We start from the raw sequence: 16,312 nt of genomic DNA on the forward strand, positions 1-16,312 counted from the left end.
ACCAATGTCATTGTTTTTCACAGATCTACCAGTAAGGCTTAATTTGTTTCTTATGTAGTTCTATCTTATGTAGTTTATGTGTATGCGTTATTCAATAAAAATGAATATGCCTCCTACTAGGGTTGTATGATATAGACCACATACCATATCACGAATATTTCGGCTTGCAATAAATTACCAACCAATTACTTCCTCAGAGATTCATCAAAACCCCCTTACACCGATCGTAATAGCTTAGGTTAAAAAAAATCACACCACATAGTAATTTGTCCTGTAATTTGTTTGAGGATTAATTTGCATATAACAGCCTTTTGTTACACCAGTAATTGAAAGGCCAATATTGCAATAGTCATTAAAAAAATAATCACCCCTACCTCAGCTGTACTCTTATCAAATAATTCTCACGGGACCAAGTTGTCAAGAAGCTGAGGCCTCAAATTGTCTGGCTAGCCTATTAAAAACAGGAGTCCCTACAAAGAAAATTAAGCCAAGAGATAAAACAGTGGGATAGGGGATGTCATGTGTAAAATTTTCACAGTTTGGTAGATGTGCTTTCACTGTGTCAAGGTGTGAAGTGACCGCTGAAGTAAATAGGCAGGTGAGAAGGCACTGTAAGAACCTTAATAAATGTGCAGTGCACATTAAACACAACTGGCTGGAGCAGAATCCTTTTTTAAAAACTCTAATACTGTTTATGATCTATTTTAGGACTGAAGAAGTTTGAGTGACTGGTTAGCCTATTGTCATTTCCATGCTATGATGTTTTCATTATAGCAGCTCAGTTATTATATCATGTTGTTTTGAGATGTACTCTGTGGCCAAAATAGGTGAACATCCATCCCAATTATTAAGTTTAGGTGTTTTTTTCAGGTCTTGTTTGATGGGTTTAGTGTGGAGCTCCACTGTCCTGCACAATACCCTGTTAAACACTGTGAAGATTAATTGAAACGAACATGAGCGAGGCCTTCACATCCAACCAAAATCTTGTGCAAAACCATCCTAGACGAGTAGAGGTTATTAAAGCTGTGAAGAGCAGGAGGACCATATTAATGCTAATGGTTTACAAACGCGATGGCTAAAAATTACCAGGTGTTCACATACTTTTGGCAATACACTGTTTGATAGTGTGTTTCTTAGTCAGTGTAATTAAGGGACTAGAATAAATGAAAAAGCACCAAACAGAAGGAGATGTAGCCTTTAGATCTTACACCATGACCAGCCAAGTTACCCTCATACCCAGCAAGCCTAGTCAGAAGTGCGCTGCACCATCCAAAAGCTCAGGGAGGTGAAAAGTAACTGACATGGCTTTGCCAAGTCTCTTAGTTGTAAGAGGAGGATGGATAAACAGTGCTGGAGTGGATCACTGTGCCTCAATGGCTCACTATTGATCTCTGTAAGAACACCAGGGCATTTCCTAATTTATAATCAATAGTGGATCAATGCCGCCGAGCATTTGTATACCGATCCCTGAGCCGAGCAGGAAGTGCTGATGAGGTGTGTGCTGAGAGTGTGTATGGAGTCTGTTAGCACGTGTGAGTGCATTTTATCACTTCATTATTGGCTGGGCTGACCTCACTGGCCCAACGCGGATTCATTTGCTCTTTCTTTGTCTAAGATGGAAACAAGCCAACATGACCCCCCCTTTCAAAAAAACCCTTTGATTAAATAGGTTTAATCAGTCTTTTTGTTTGTTTTATAGCCAAAGAAATTTCATTTCTTTTATTGCTCTGTTTTAGAGCTCAGGGAAGATAATTGCTTTACAAATTCTCAACTAATTATCTAAATTATGGAAATGTGAGAAATATATTGTGTTACGTGATGACAGCTGCACATAATTAGCACCGTATTTGATGGAAAGAACTGGAAAATCAGTTACATTTGTCTAATTCTATTACAATGTATATTGAATGTAGTCTGCTCTCTTTAGATTTGCTTATTCACTTAAAATGTTGTCAAACTATTCCAAACAATCTTACAAAAAATGTAAAAATGTTTTGCCTTGCTTTTTTCTGCTAATATCGCCTTTCATCATCTTTGTCTTCACCTCACAGGCCAAATTTGTGACCGGACACAAAGGCGAGCGTTTAGGTGTCTCTGCGGTGTTCATGAGAGTAACTGTGTGACGGGTGCAGCAGAGCATTCATAAGCAGAGCGGATTTGACTATTTCAGATTATGTGTTCTGTGTTTATGGCTGTGTAGGTCTGATAGGAAATCAATAGCATGGCTGTCAGGATAATTGGTGTTCAGCTGGCCTCTCCCTCCTTCTCTTTTTTTCTCTTTGTCATAATCACTCTCTTTGAGAAGCACTAGCAGATAGCTCAGCTGCACTTTGATTGGCCTGTTATGACAACATGGCTTTTTGTCTCCTTCAGCTTGCCCATCTCTAATCCTTAAACTCCTACCCAAATCAGCTCTTCTCCTCCTTTCCCCTCCCCCACATACGTAAACAATTGCTTTGCAGAAGAAGCAGAAAGCCAGAAAGGGACAGCGAGGGGAGAGGGGGTGGTTGTGGGGGCTATGGGGTGAAGTGCATGTCCTGAGGCACTGTGTCTTGTCCTCTTTTAAACACTGCAAAAGAATAACAGAATTTGACTGCCCTTTTTGCCAAGTATTGTTTGGGTTTTAGCCTTCGAAAGGAAAGCAGGACACACACCAGAACGTCGTTTTTTTTACTCTAGTAAAGCCTGTAAGGATATTTTCAGAACTTCAGCTTGGCCTCCACTGTGACCTCTGCAGCACTGTCTCTCTCCTAAGATTTTAAACCCCTTTAGCACATCTGACATGACTAAGCATCAATTTTCTTTCTCTCATCTTTTGTTATTTTTCATCTCTTCCAAGCCTCAGCTTGTCTATATAATGTGTTATAGCATGTGGATGCCTGCTGAATAGTGACTTTTCCCAAACACAGAGACAGTTTAATAAGAAAAACCATTATGTTCTTAAATGGATTTAATAGAAAATAATCATAAATTAGAGTGAAAACGTCATGTTAAACGGAGACAGGTTAATAGTTAAATTATGGTGATAAAACACTGTGCTGGTAAAACAGGTCTGTCGTATTTTCACACTACAGCTTCAGTTAAGATCTGACCTAGATGAATATACATTTAACATGTTAAATTCTAAAGCCGTAGTTTTAAACTGTATTTTTATCCTTTACATTTTTATATATTTAGCAGACTCATATCCAAAGAATCCAAAGCGACTTACAATTGTGATTGAATACAGGGTGGTGGGGTTTGAACCAGCAGCCTTGTGATTACTAGTCCAGTACCTTAACCACTAAGCAATCATTGCCCTTGGATAAAAATCCGGAACCCCCTTTTTTACCCACAGTTAAAAAATGCATTGCCACACTGCCCATGGGTGTGTTTAAAGACAATAAATACACAATGCCATTACCTTTTTTCTTTGCTGCACTGGCCCATGTGCAGCCACAGACACATAAACACTCACACATACAGACAAAAATAATATACATACAAATTTGTCCATTATCTTAGGTTAATAAAAGAAAATGATCACAAATGCATGACCTTTTACCTTTTTGTCTGAACACAGATGTAATTAAAGAAAATGAGACGCTTCTTTAATTGTTTTTTTTTTAATGTTGCTTTGTTTAATGTTCTAGAACCATGAGGTTAAACACAGAGGCAATATTTGTGGAAAAATGCACATCAGATGGGACAGCCCTGTTTTACAGCTGAACACCCCCACCCTGAGGAATACCACCGTGTTTTTAGGCTGTTACAGTGATCGCAAAAAATCAATATCATAACAGCTCTTGCTATAGCTGAGACCCTAACAGGCAGAGCACAGCCCATTTCACTTCATGTTGACTTAACAGTGCACTACCTAGGGTGTATAAGCCATTGTGTTACACCCTATGTGGTACAAATCCATTCAGAATGATCAAAGCTATCTTGGTTTGGCATTATATCTCTACCTGCATTCAAACAGGTAGGGTTCTAGTTATACATGGCTGGAAATAACTGCCATGGATATTTAACTTTCAAGCCTTTCAAGTAAAGAAACTTTACTGTAAAGACTCTGAATGATGTCTGTTTTTTAATCTCCCACCCTCTTCTCCAGGAGACGTGACTGAGATGGAGTCATCCACCGAGATGACCTCGGACCAAGAGGACCGGACCAAACACACAGGCAAAGAGGAGGAGAAAACAGGTCAGAAATATGTCTGTGTTTCGTACAGTTGACATAAGCTTGGATCAGCAACAATTTATTTTTAACGAAGTTTATATGTCACAGTAATTAAATAGGGTTCGTATTAATAACATGGATGTAAACATGTTTTGTCCTTAGAAACAGCTATTCATGTGGAAAAGAGACAGAATGAGTCCTCCACCGTTCCCAAACGCCCCCGTTCTGCATCTGAAGATCTGGAGGACGCCATACCATCAAAGCTGCCTCGAGCACAGGAAGAGATCTCCTCAGAACAGGTGATAAAGATAACAACCAAAGCTTTATCTTTGTACTCTGGGTTAGTTTTAAGTATTGAAACATTTTTATCATAATGAAGGAACCAAACGTCTCGTCTTACTGACTTTCAGGTGCGGCAGTGCCCATTCTGTCGATTCAGTCATGCTGATCTCGGACGTCTGAGAAGCCACGTAATGATCCAGCATGCTGTGCAGCCCACTCTCCGCTGCCCACTGTGCCAAGACACGCTGCGCAGTGTTGCTCTGATGCGCTCTCACCTTACACACCTGCACAGCGTCACCGCAGACTGCACCCAGAAACTCATCAACACGGTGAGAATCACTGTTTACACAATTCTATATTGCTAAATGCTATAAATGTTATACGTTTTGTAGACCTAAAATGGTATAATCTTGGTGCTAGTCACAAATTTCTTAAAGTAGGGTGGTGCGAGAAAACACCCCCCCAACATTTAAACCTGTTTTTTATCTATTGCTTTATTTGCTACAAAGACATCAGTATGTTTCGTATATTGGAATGCAATAGGAAATGCTTCACATCTAATTGCAGGTTTTAAATGGTGTAGACATTTTAAGATCATTAAATGCTCTTAATTTGATTATTTTAGATTATTAACACTTATGATGAGGTTAAATTCTCTCTAAACAGTATTCATAGCACAAACTAGTAGGAAAAAAACATATAGAACTATTGTATGTTTTTATGTCAATTTCTCTGCTTCTTGTACACATCTTTGTAGCTCCTCAGTGCTCCCTCCCCTCCCCACATCATTTCTTCCAGCTTCCCCTCCACCTCCCTCCTCCACTGAGATAGGGTAATGAAAATAATTGAGCTTCATTAGTCCTGATCCTGTGCTAGGTGGTCCTTGTTGCGAACCGTGCTTCCCAATTATGTGCTTTAAATTAAATGTGACCTTGAGAAGGTCTCAGAGCTCGCCTCCAATCCTCTAATGAAGCACCTTACTGAAATGGTGGGCTTTGTGATGGAAATGGCAGCCATTTTATTTGGTTGTTTGTCTCTCGGCTTTAATTTCTCACTGCCGTACTGATACACTGATTTCCATATTTTAAAGCTAAGGGGAAAGAATAAAAAGTGTGTGTGGCTTTGTGAGGAAGAGTCGTCTGAAGGCATTGTTCTATGCTTTATAGGGTTTCCAGATACACTTAACCTGTGAACTATCTGAAGTGGTGCTCCCATGTCCAAAGCTCAGTTCTTTGAAATGCATTAAGAATGTTTCCCTACACATTCTCACTCAAATGGGAGTCAATGGAACTTGAGGTTCTAGTTTTTTTTGGTTTTACCCTATCATAATTTGTTTTAGCTTTTACTGGATCTTATTCTCTGTTACCTCTATCATCTCCATCTGTAAACAACAAACACTCTACAGTTTTCTGAAGTTGTTTCATTAGTGGCAGGTCTGTTTTGTTCTTTAAGAGTATAATGTCATATATTATGTTATGCACTATATGTAATTTTTTAACCTTACACCAAGTGTATTTGTTGTCATTGGTGCCAGTCTTAAGTAAGTATATAAAACTGGGCCTGTGGTCAGTAAAAATACCCATTTCTAGTTTTCTGGAATGAGTGGGAATGAGTAGAAACGCTTGTTCAGTGCACTTTTCATGAATTATTAAATATACTAAAGAAAAGGAAGACACATTATGACATAATTAACTAGTGTAAATCACACAAATGAGATTCTGTGGTTTAATTAATCCCTAGCAAGTCTTTTTTTGATTTCCCTTTTTTCTCTGATGATCAGGTGATTGCATCAGATGTGCTGCCAGAGAAGATGTTCCTACCAATGCAAGATTCCAATACCCAGCAAACAAAAGCAGATTCTAGCTGTAATGGAATGAAAAGACCTGATGGTAGGTAGAATTACACTCAATTCTAGCAATTAAGAACACACTTTTTGCTTTGTATTTAACAAGATTGTATTTAAAATTAAACACAGCCAATAAAGTGCAGAATATAACATAGAAATAGTACTTATGTTAATACTTGTCTACAGATATAATACTATTAAAAAGGTACATTTACCTTCATGAGATTTACCAGTAAGCTTCATTTGGTTTTACCATCAAAGTTAACTTGGGTGTCATTTCTCTTTTGGATGTAATTGAAACGGTTGATAGATGTTGCCCAATGCAAGATCCCCTAAACCCTGAAGCACCCACAGTAACTGTTACACCAACGCAAAGCCTTCAGAGTCTAGATGCATTTGCAATACTTACTTTATATAATACTTATGCAATACTTACTTTATATCAAATTCAATGCTAGCCCATTTAAAAATAAACACTGCCGGTGTAATCAAATTCTGATTATCACTGTTCTCAATACACTTGTCCTAAACTCCTTGGTTGTACGCTTTTATTTTGTTATTAGAACAAAGTGATGATGAACAGGAGAAAGTGACTACATGCCAACCAGAGATAGCAAAAACACAAAAGCAGCCATTGGAAGATGCTGAATCCACCAAGGAAAATACCGCTGCATTCCCTTGCTGGCAGAAGGGCTGTAACAAAGTCCTGACATCATCTACTGCCCTCCAGACACACTTCAACCATTTTCACAGCCAGAAACTCCAAATGCCGATTTCAGATCGCCACGTCTACAAATACAGATGCAATCAGTGTAGCCTCGCCTTTAAGACCGCTGAAAAGCTGCAGTTGCATTCTCAATACCATGCCATCAGGGCTGCCACCATGTGCTGCCTTTGTCAGCGCAGCTTTCGAACCGTACAGGCCCTGCAGAAGCACTTAGAGACTAGTCATCTTGAGCTCAGTGAGATCCAGCTGCAGCAACTCTGTGGCAGTCTTCTGTTGACCGAAGACCTCTTGGGCTCAGTAGACCAAGGGCTTGAGAATGAACAGGGATCTCCTGAGGAAGAGAAAGTAAAAGAAGATCAAGAAAGTGACCAGGAAGAGAAAGTGAGCCCACCTGACAGTGGTTTAAGTTTAGCTCGAGAAGATGCTGAACTTAATCCAAAACCTTCTGTTCCACCTCTGAGAAAATGCTCAAACCCTTCAACAGAGAAATTTCTAGATCCATCAAGACCCTTTAAATGTACAGTGTGCAAAGAATCATTTACTCAAAAGAACATCCTCTTGGTGCACTATAATTCTGTCTCACACTTGCACAAAGTTAAGCGCTCAGTGCAGGATTCCTCGGCTGCCCTGCCAGAGTCTGTCAGCAGCAGCACTGACCACAAACCCTTCAAGTGTAGCATTTGCAATGTAGCTTACAGCCAGAGCTCCACCTTAGAAATTCACATGCGATCTGTCCTACACCAAACCAAAGCCCGTGCAGCCAAACATGATTCATCTGGAACAAGCTCTACTACTGTTAAATCTTTGCTACTTAAAGCAGCCTCGGATAATACAGCAGCCAGCTCCACTACAGCACTGAAGCCATCAAATGACACAAACAATGTGAGTTGCACTTCCTCAAGTATTGATCAGCTTTATTTAAAAAACCAACAGAGCACTGAACTCAGTGTTGTATCATCGAGCCAAACCAGTCATTCTTCACATTCTGAAGAGAGTAAGAGGAAACAAATGGTGGACGCAATGGCTTTAACAACAACGGCGCATCGGCATAAGTTGTTACAACAGCAGCAATTACAGCAACAGCAGTTAGCACAGGCCCAAGCTCAAATCCAACAGGAACTCCAAAAGAAAGCAGCCATTCTTCAGTCTCATTTGTTCAACCCAGCACTTCTTCACCACTTTCCCATCTCAGCAGATGCTCTCCTTCCACTCCAGCAGCAACAGCAGATGCTTCTTCCTTTTCTAATCCCAGGAGGGGAATTCCAAATTAGCCCTGAGCTGAACCTAAAAGGCTCAGGAATGAACCTAAACACAACAAAGCCTATAGCACCTGAAAATTGTCCTGAGCCATCCCAGCAGGGTATCTCTATCTCTTCTTGTAAACAGCCATCAAAAGGAGATGCGGTCTTTACTTCTCACCAGTCTATGTCACCAGCATCTGAGGAGAATGCCTCTATCCTTCAGAAAGCTGATGAAAAGATATTGACCTCCGATGCTCAGCGTACCAAAGGCATGGATGGACAAAATAATTGTAAAGAAACAAGACAGATGCATACAGCAACTTCTAAAGATAACTTAGAAACATTCAAAGAACAAGATGAGGTTGAGGAAGAGGTTTCAAATAGTGGGAAAATATTTACAGAGATAATTCCACCAAGGGTTTCTCATGATGCACCTGGAAATGTTTCAAAAGCATTGTTGGAGAATATAGGATTTGAGTTAGTCATGCATTTTAATGAAAATAAACAACAGTATGAGAAAGATCAGGCTGATGTTGTACCCAGTGAAGATACAAAGGTTAACACTGAAGAGGTATATAAATCAGAGACTTCTAGCAAGCTAGAGTGTGAATTCTGTGGAAAGCTTTTTTCGAACGCATTGATACTTAAGAGCCATAAAGAGCATATCCACCAATCCATTTTCCCAATACAGTCATTAGAAAAATTTGCCAAAGACTACAGGGAGCAATATGACAAGCTTTTTCCTTTTAGACCCGAAACTTCTGCAGCTTCTCCCTCGCTGGCAACCCCAGCTTCACCTCCACCTCCTCTAACTGAGCAAACTCAGCAGAAACCAGTGCCATGCAGTTCTACTTCCACAACCACAGTTACTTCCCCTACTGTCTCCACTTCCCAGGTCCCACTTGCACCAATTCCCTTGCCTATTGACTTGACACTTTTCTCACCTCTCATGATGCATCCAATGCCATTGCAGACTTTGCCCCCTCAACTGTCTGTACATTTGCCACCTGTTGAGGCCGGTCTTACTCCTGATTTAGCCCAGCTTTATCATCAGCAGTTAAACCCCTCTTTGATGCAGCAGCAAGGTAAAAGACCTCGAACCAGAATCACAGACGATCAACTGAGAGTTTTACGGCAGTACTTTGACATTAATAACTCCCCAAATGAGGATCAACTTCAAGAAATGGCCAACAAATCCGGCTTGCCAAATAAAGTTATAAAGCACTGGTTTAGAAACACACTGTTTAAGGAGCGTCAACGCAACAAGGATTCTCCATACAACTTTAATAACCCACCTATAACAACACTGGAAGAATTCAAGGTGGATTCTAGACCATCCTCACCTGAGCCTCCAAAACAGGAGTTTTCTGGAGGAAAGAGGTTGTCAAGGACCAGGTTTAGTGATTACCAGCTTAGGGTTCTTCAAGATTTTTTTGATGCAAATGCTTACCCTAAGGATGATGAATTTGAGCAACTTTCAAACCTTCTCAATCTTCCAACACGTGTCATTGTGGTGTGGTTTCAGAATGCCCGTCAGAAAGCTAAAAAGAACTATGAGAACCAAGCTGAGGGCGGAAAAGACACAGAACACAGAGAGCTTTCTAATGACCATTATATTTGTACCCCCAATGGTAACTATGAGTGTAAGAAATGCAGTATGATGTTTCAACGCATTTTTGATCTTATTAGTCATCAAAAGAAGGTGTGCTTTAAAGATGAGGATGAGGACATTTGCAGCAGTCAAAATGAGCTTTTGATGGATGCAAAATCTCAGAGTGCACCTGACTCCTCAAGCTCTAATCCAACACCCACCAGTTTCAGTTTTTCTAACGATACTGACATAGATGTAAACACAGAGGAGACGTCTACTAATAAAGACGAGTTAGACCATGACATCCTCTCTGACCCTCTTACTGAAGATCGAAAACAAATGACAGAAACATCTCATTCTCCACAGAATGATGAGTCAAGTAAAGAGTCAAAGGATCCTGATGAAATTAAGCAACAGACTAGTACTAAAGCTTCTTCCCCATCTCCACTCCAGCAATTCCAGCAATCTAACCCACCTATGGCCCAGACAAGCCAAGCTGAACCACAAAGTCCTCAAATGACTGTAACAAGTCCTTCCTCTCTGCATCAACACCCAAGTCCATCACAGCAGATGACTCCATATCACTGTATTCAGTGCAAATTAAGTTTTCCCTCTTTTGAACATTGGCAAGAACATCAGCAAATGCACTTTCTTGTGGCACAAAATCATTTTGTCCATTCACAGTTTTTAGATCGCCCCATGGATATCCCTCTTATGCTTTTTGATTCAACCAATCCTCTGGTGGCTAGACAAGTACTTTCTGGAGCTTTTCCACAGATCCCAGTCAATTCTCCTACAATTGCTATTCCTGACTCAACCATAAATTCATTAAAAAGGAAGCTTGAGCAGAAATCTGAAACCAATTCTGTAGAAAATGACTGGGAGAACAATAATGATGATTCTCAGCGGGACAAGCGCATGAGAACCACTATCACCCCAGAGCAGCTGGAGATCTTATACCAGAAATACGTCTTGGATTCCAATCCCACACGGCAAATGCTTGACAACATTTCACAGGAGGTGGGTCTCAAGAAACGAGTTGTTCAAGTATGGTTCCAGAACACTCGAGCTCGTGAAAGAAAAGGTCATTTTCGTGCTATGGGTCCAGTTCAGGCCCATCGACGATGTCCATTCTGTCGTGCACTCTTTAAGGCCCAAACTGCCCTTGATGCTCACATACGTTCACGTCATTGGCACGAAGCACAGAATGCGGGATACAGCATGGAAGTATCAGGAATGACTCATGACTTAGAAGGCTCTCATATGAAAATGGATATGTTAAATATTTCCAATTTTTCACAGTTGGCAAACTCAGAAGAGAGTTTAAATGGCTCTGATTCACCAGCTAGTAAGAGTATAGGTCTGTTGTCAAACCAGCAACATCCTTGTCCAAAAACGTTGAAGAGTGATGGAATGGATAACGTTGAAGGTGTAGCCCAACAGTCACTGGACTGTGGCAAGCTAGATAACCTTAGGGATACTTTAATGGACACAGCCCCTATTGGAACCACAGCTAATGATGAAAATGACTTTGAGGAAAAGCACAATAGCACAGATCACTTAGCCAGTAGTTCTGATAGAGAGGCTTCTTTAGAAAATGAAGACAAGATGTCCTCTGGGCTTGTTAGTCCTGCAATGAGTTTCAATGCTAAGGATTATGATAATGATTTGGTCTTGGATTACAGTGAAGACTCAAGTTTAGCTGATCCTGCCTCCCCCTGTCCTGGAGGATCCAACAGTCAAAGCATAGATGCTGACAGATTTGGTCAAAAGCGGTATCGCACTCAACTTTGCAACCTGCAAGTGAAAGTTCTCAAAGCCTGCTTCAGCGACTACAAAACCCCCACTATGTTGGAGTGTGAAGCTTTGGGAAATGACATCGGGCTTCCCAAAAGGGTCGTTCAGGTGTGGTTTCAAAATGCACGCGCCAAGGGAAAAAAGGCCAAGCTTAGCCTAGCCAAGCAGTTTGGTACTGAAAGCACATGCACTGACAGACCCAAGACAGAATGTACTCTGTGCTGTGTTAAGTACAGCAGTTGTCTCTCTGTGCGAGACCATGTCTTCTCCCAGCAGCACCTGGAAAAAGTCAAAGAGGCTCTTGGAGGACAGTTGGACAGAGAAAGGGAATATGTAGACGTTCATCCAGTAATGAGTCAAGAAGAGATGGATCATCTAAATAAGGCAAGTGAGGCCCTGGCGGTAGCCAAAGCTCGACCTGCAGAGAGTTCCGGGAGCTTCAGTAACCTCACCTCTCAGTGTTTAAATTTAACCATGGCTGGTTTACATGGGGATGGCAGCAAATCTGTGGCAAACTTCTCTTCAAAAAAGTCAGGTGTGTAATTTCAAATATTTACATAATTAAATGGTTACTGTTAAAACAAAAAGTTTGAAGTTGAGTGAAATTTGTGATATACAGTGTATCACAAAAGTGAGTACACCCCTCACATTTCTGCAGATATTTAAGTATATCTTTTCATGGGACAACACTGACAAAATGACACTTTGACACAATGAAAAGTAGTCTGTGTGCAGCTTATATAACAGTGTAAATTTATTCTTCCCTCAAAATAACTCAATATACAGCCATTAATGTCTAAACCACCGGCAACAAAAGTGAGTACACCCCTAAGAGACTACACCCCTAAATGTCCAAATTGAGCACTGCTTGTCATTTTCCCTCCAAAATGTCATGTGATTTGTTAGTGTTACTAGGTCTCAGGTGTGCATAGGGAGCAGGTGTGTTCAATTTAGTAGTACAGCTCTCACACTCTCTCATACTGGTCACTGAAAGTTCCAACATGGCACCTCATGGCAAAGAACTCTCTGAGGATCTTAAAAGACGAATTGTTGCGCTACATGAAGATGGCCAAGGCTACAAGAAGATTGCCAACACCCTGAAACTGAGCTGCAGCACAGTGGCCAAGATCATCCAGCGTTTTAAAAGAGCAGGGTCCACTCAGAACAGACCTCGCGTTGGTCGTCCAAAGAAGCTGAGCGCACGTGTTCAGCGTCACATCCAACTGCTGTCTTTGAAAGATAGGCGCAGGAGTGCTGTCAGCATTGCTGCAGAGATTGAAAAGGTGGGGAGTCAGCCTGTCAGTGCTCAGACCATACGCCGCACACTACATCAAATTGGTCTGCATGGCTGTCACCCCAGAAGGAAGCCTCTTTTGAAGTCTCTACACAAGAAAGCCCGCAAACAGTTTGCTGAAGACATGTCAACAAAGGACATGGATTACTGGAACCATGTCCTATGGTCTGATGAGACCAAGATTAATTTGTTTGGTTCAGATGGTCTCAAGCATGTGTGGCGGCAATCAGGTGAGGAGTACAAAGATGTGTGTCATGCCTACAGTCAAGCATGGTGGTGGGAATGCCATGGTCTGGGTCTGCATGAGTGCAGCAGGTGTTGGGGAGTTACATTTCATTGAGGGACACATGAACTCCAATATGTACTGTGAAATACTGAAGCAGAGCATGATCCCCTCCCTCCGGAAACTGGGTCGCAGGGCAGTGTTCCAGCATGATAATGACCCCAAACACACCTCTAAGACGACCACTGCTTTATTGAAGAGGCTGAGGGTAAAGGTGATGGACTGGCCAAGCATGTCTCCAGACCTAAACCCAATAGAACATCTTTGGGGCATCCTCAAGCGGAAGGTGGAGGAGCGCAAAGTCTCGAATATCCGCCAGCTCCGTGATGTCGTCATGGAGGAGTGGAAAAGCATTCCAGTGGCATTCTGTGAAGCTCTGGTAAACTCCATGCCCAGGAGAGTTAAGGCAGTTCTGGGAAATAATGGTGGCCACACAAAATACTGACACTTCAGGAACTTTCACTAAGGGGTGTACTCACTTTTGTTGCTGGTGGTTTAGACATTAATGGCTGTATATTGAGTTATTTTGAGGGAAGAATAAATTTACACTGTTATATAAGCTGCACACAGACTACTTTTCATTGTGTCAAAGTGTCATTTTGTCAGTGTTGTCCCATGAAAAGATATACTTAAATATCTGCAGAAATGTGAGCGGTGTACTCACTTCTGTGATACACTGTATTTTAATTGTATGCTGTTTTATCATTATACATAGATCCCAGTGATCCCTCTTCAAATGGACCGATGGGCAAACCCAGTACATCTTCCTCTTTGTCAACTACAACTGACAAATCTTCAGCCAGCACAACCGACACTGTTATAACCCCAAAGCATTCACTGTCTGACCCAAAACCCCAGTTTTCCAAAGAAAGCATTTGTGAAAAGAATACTAATCTATCCAAAAATCTCAATTTGGCATCTGCTAAAAGTGCTACATATTTAAACACCTGCATCACTAAGGAAAAGCAAGACTCCTTGGGATCAGCTGCATCTACACCAAAACATGGTAAGGCATATACCATGGAACCAGCCCAGTTACAGGCTCTCCAAGCAGCAGGGACCACAGATCCCACTTCCCTACTTTCCAATCCCCTCCTGTCCTGTCTTATGCCAGGATTCCCCCAAATCTTTCCTCCACAGATCCCAGCTGCCCTTACCGGAAGCTTTCTGCAGCCCATGTTTGGTATGGAAGGCATGTTTCAATATGGCTCAGTCTTTCCACAGGCTCTAATGGGTCTGTCCCCAGGCTCTGTTCTCCAACAGTATCAGCACAATTTGCAGGGTGCACTGATGCATCATAGGCTGCAACTCCAACAAAAACAACTACTACAACAACAGCAACCACAGAAACCCAAAGTTAGTCAAACATCTGCTTCAGCATATTCTCAGGACATGGCTCATAACAAAGGGCTTGTCTTGAATTTATCCAAATCTGAAGAGAAGCAAGGCACTTCAGATGGAAGTTCTTCTTCTTTCTTGTCTGGCACCAAACCGATAAATAATAGCTTCCTCCTTGGCCAGTGCATCGTCTCCAAAGGAACGTGCAAAGAGAAAGGCAAGGATATTTGTCTGTATAACTGCCTTGCCTGCGAGATCTCTCTCACGGGAAATGAAGAGCTTATGCAGCACCTGGAGAACCCTCAGCACAAACAAAGAGCAGCAGAGCACCTAAATGCCAAAGAGCATGCCTCTCGCCTCTTACCTCACGTTAGTTCTTCATCTACCTCACAGCCAAATCCACCCAGCAAACAGATGTCCCCTTCAATATCCCAGCCCAAGCAGTCTGCTCCAGAGAGTCCCTCTGACAACTCCTGAATCTCCAAACCAACAGATTGCTCATAAAGCCCTTCAGTCGGTCAGCGTTCCCGGATTCCATCGACCTCTACAGCTTTATCTGGGACTGCACAATGTTTTTGTGCTCCAGCTTTATTCTTTTACAGGTTTCCTTGCTCTTAACTGTTACCTCATGCCTAAATGGCCATATGAATTTAAAACCAATAGACTCCTCACATGGGAGTTATAAGAATAATGGGTCAGCAGAGGAGTCCAAAGTTCCCAAATGGTAAACTGGAAATAAAGGCTGGATTCTGACTGTTGCAGATGTAGCTGTGATTTGCCTGCCATTCTGCAGACTCCATTGTATTGTTACAAAGGACAAGGACCAAAAGAGAAAACCTATGGTGATGGAAGACATTGGTCTTCTAAAGAGAAAACATGAAATAAAAACGTAGTGTTAGTTTTAAAGACGTTTGAATGGATTGAGTCCTGTGGGATACACCTTGCATTTCCAATGCTTGTAACCAAAAAACTGTCAATAGAATGTTTTCTCTTGTCAATATGCTGGTCAGTTTAAACTTGAGTATATGTATACACTGTTTGGAACTAAAGTGTGCACACCTAAGGACTGGACTGAAACCTAAGATGGTTTTATTATTACCTAATAACTAACTAACCAAAAGTTTGTTTATTCTTATGTTTTAAGTACACTCACATAAACATGTTTTACCACCATATAAGTGTTGAAATAATATAATATTGGCTTACCAAAATAATGTATTTTAATGTTGTCTACTCTCAGGTCAACATGTATTATTTTTTTCTGCTACTGAACAATGATGTTTAAAAAAGTTCTGATGCATACCAATAGAAGAGTTTTAAAAATCCTAAAAAGTTATGATTGGGAATGTTATAAAAACTGGTTTGTTTTCATAATTCTTACTGTCCTGACAAAAAATGCAGACTTTAATTGTGAGAAAAACAATAGATTTTTTATGGGGAAAACATTGTGTTAAATAGAAATATGTATTGACATTTTGATGTTAAGTAGATTGTCGAATTCAATGACTTGAGTGTATGGTAGATTTTTTTAAATGACTTGTATATTTAAATTTTGTACCTTCCCAGTCAAAGACACTTGAGGTTCTTTCAGCCAATGTCAAACTGTACATTTTACCCCTAGTTACTGGACAAACACCCCTCCTGCACTGAGCCAAGTTAAACACCATATCTGCAAATTAGTTTCTCCAAGCAGATTTAAGAAACGTCATTTTAGTTTCTCAAATGTTTTTGATTTGTGCACTTACTAAACTTTT

At 40.9% G+C, this 16,312-nt stretch overlaps 1 protein-coding gene across 1 annotated transcript in view; it reads left to right on the top strand.

The window, feature by feature from the left end:
• Nucleotides 1-15,679, top strand: part of zfhx3a (zinc finger homeobox 3a) — a 33,670-nt gene extending 17,991 nt beyond the window's left edge. The window contains 7 exon segments of the mRNA XM_063005224.1: nucleotides 4,094-4,183; nucleotides 4,322-4,458; nucleotides 4,570-4,770; nucleotides 6,222-6,330; nucleotides 6,851-12,178; nucleotides 13,936-15,144; nucleotides 15,147-15,679. Coding sequence (XP_062861294.1) covers nucleotides 4,094-4,183; nucleotides 4,322-4,458; nucleotides 4,570-4,770; nucleotides 6,222-6,330; nucleotides 6,851-12,178; nucleotides 13,936-15,144; nucleotides 15,147-15,286 — 7,214 coding nt within the window. The 3' untranslated portion in view covers nucleotides 15,287-15,679.
• Nucleotides 15,680-16,312: the final 633 nt, after the last annotated feature.

Source organism: Trichomycterus rosablanca, chromosome 11 (genome assembly GCF_030014385.1).
Source record: "Trichomycterus rosablanca isolate fTriRos1 chromosome 11, fTriRos1.hap1, whole genome shotgun sequence".
Classification (NCBI taxonomy): domain Eukaryota; kingdom Metazoa; phylum Chordata; class Actinopteri; order Siluriformes; family Trichomycteridae; genus Trichomycterus; species Trichomycterus rosablanca.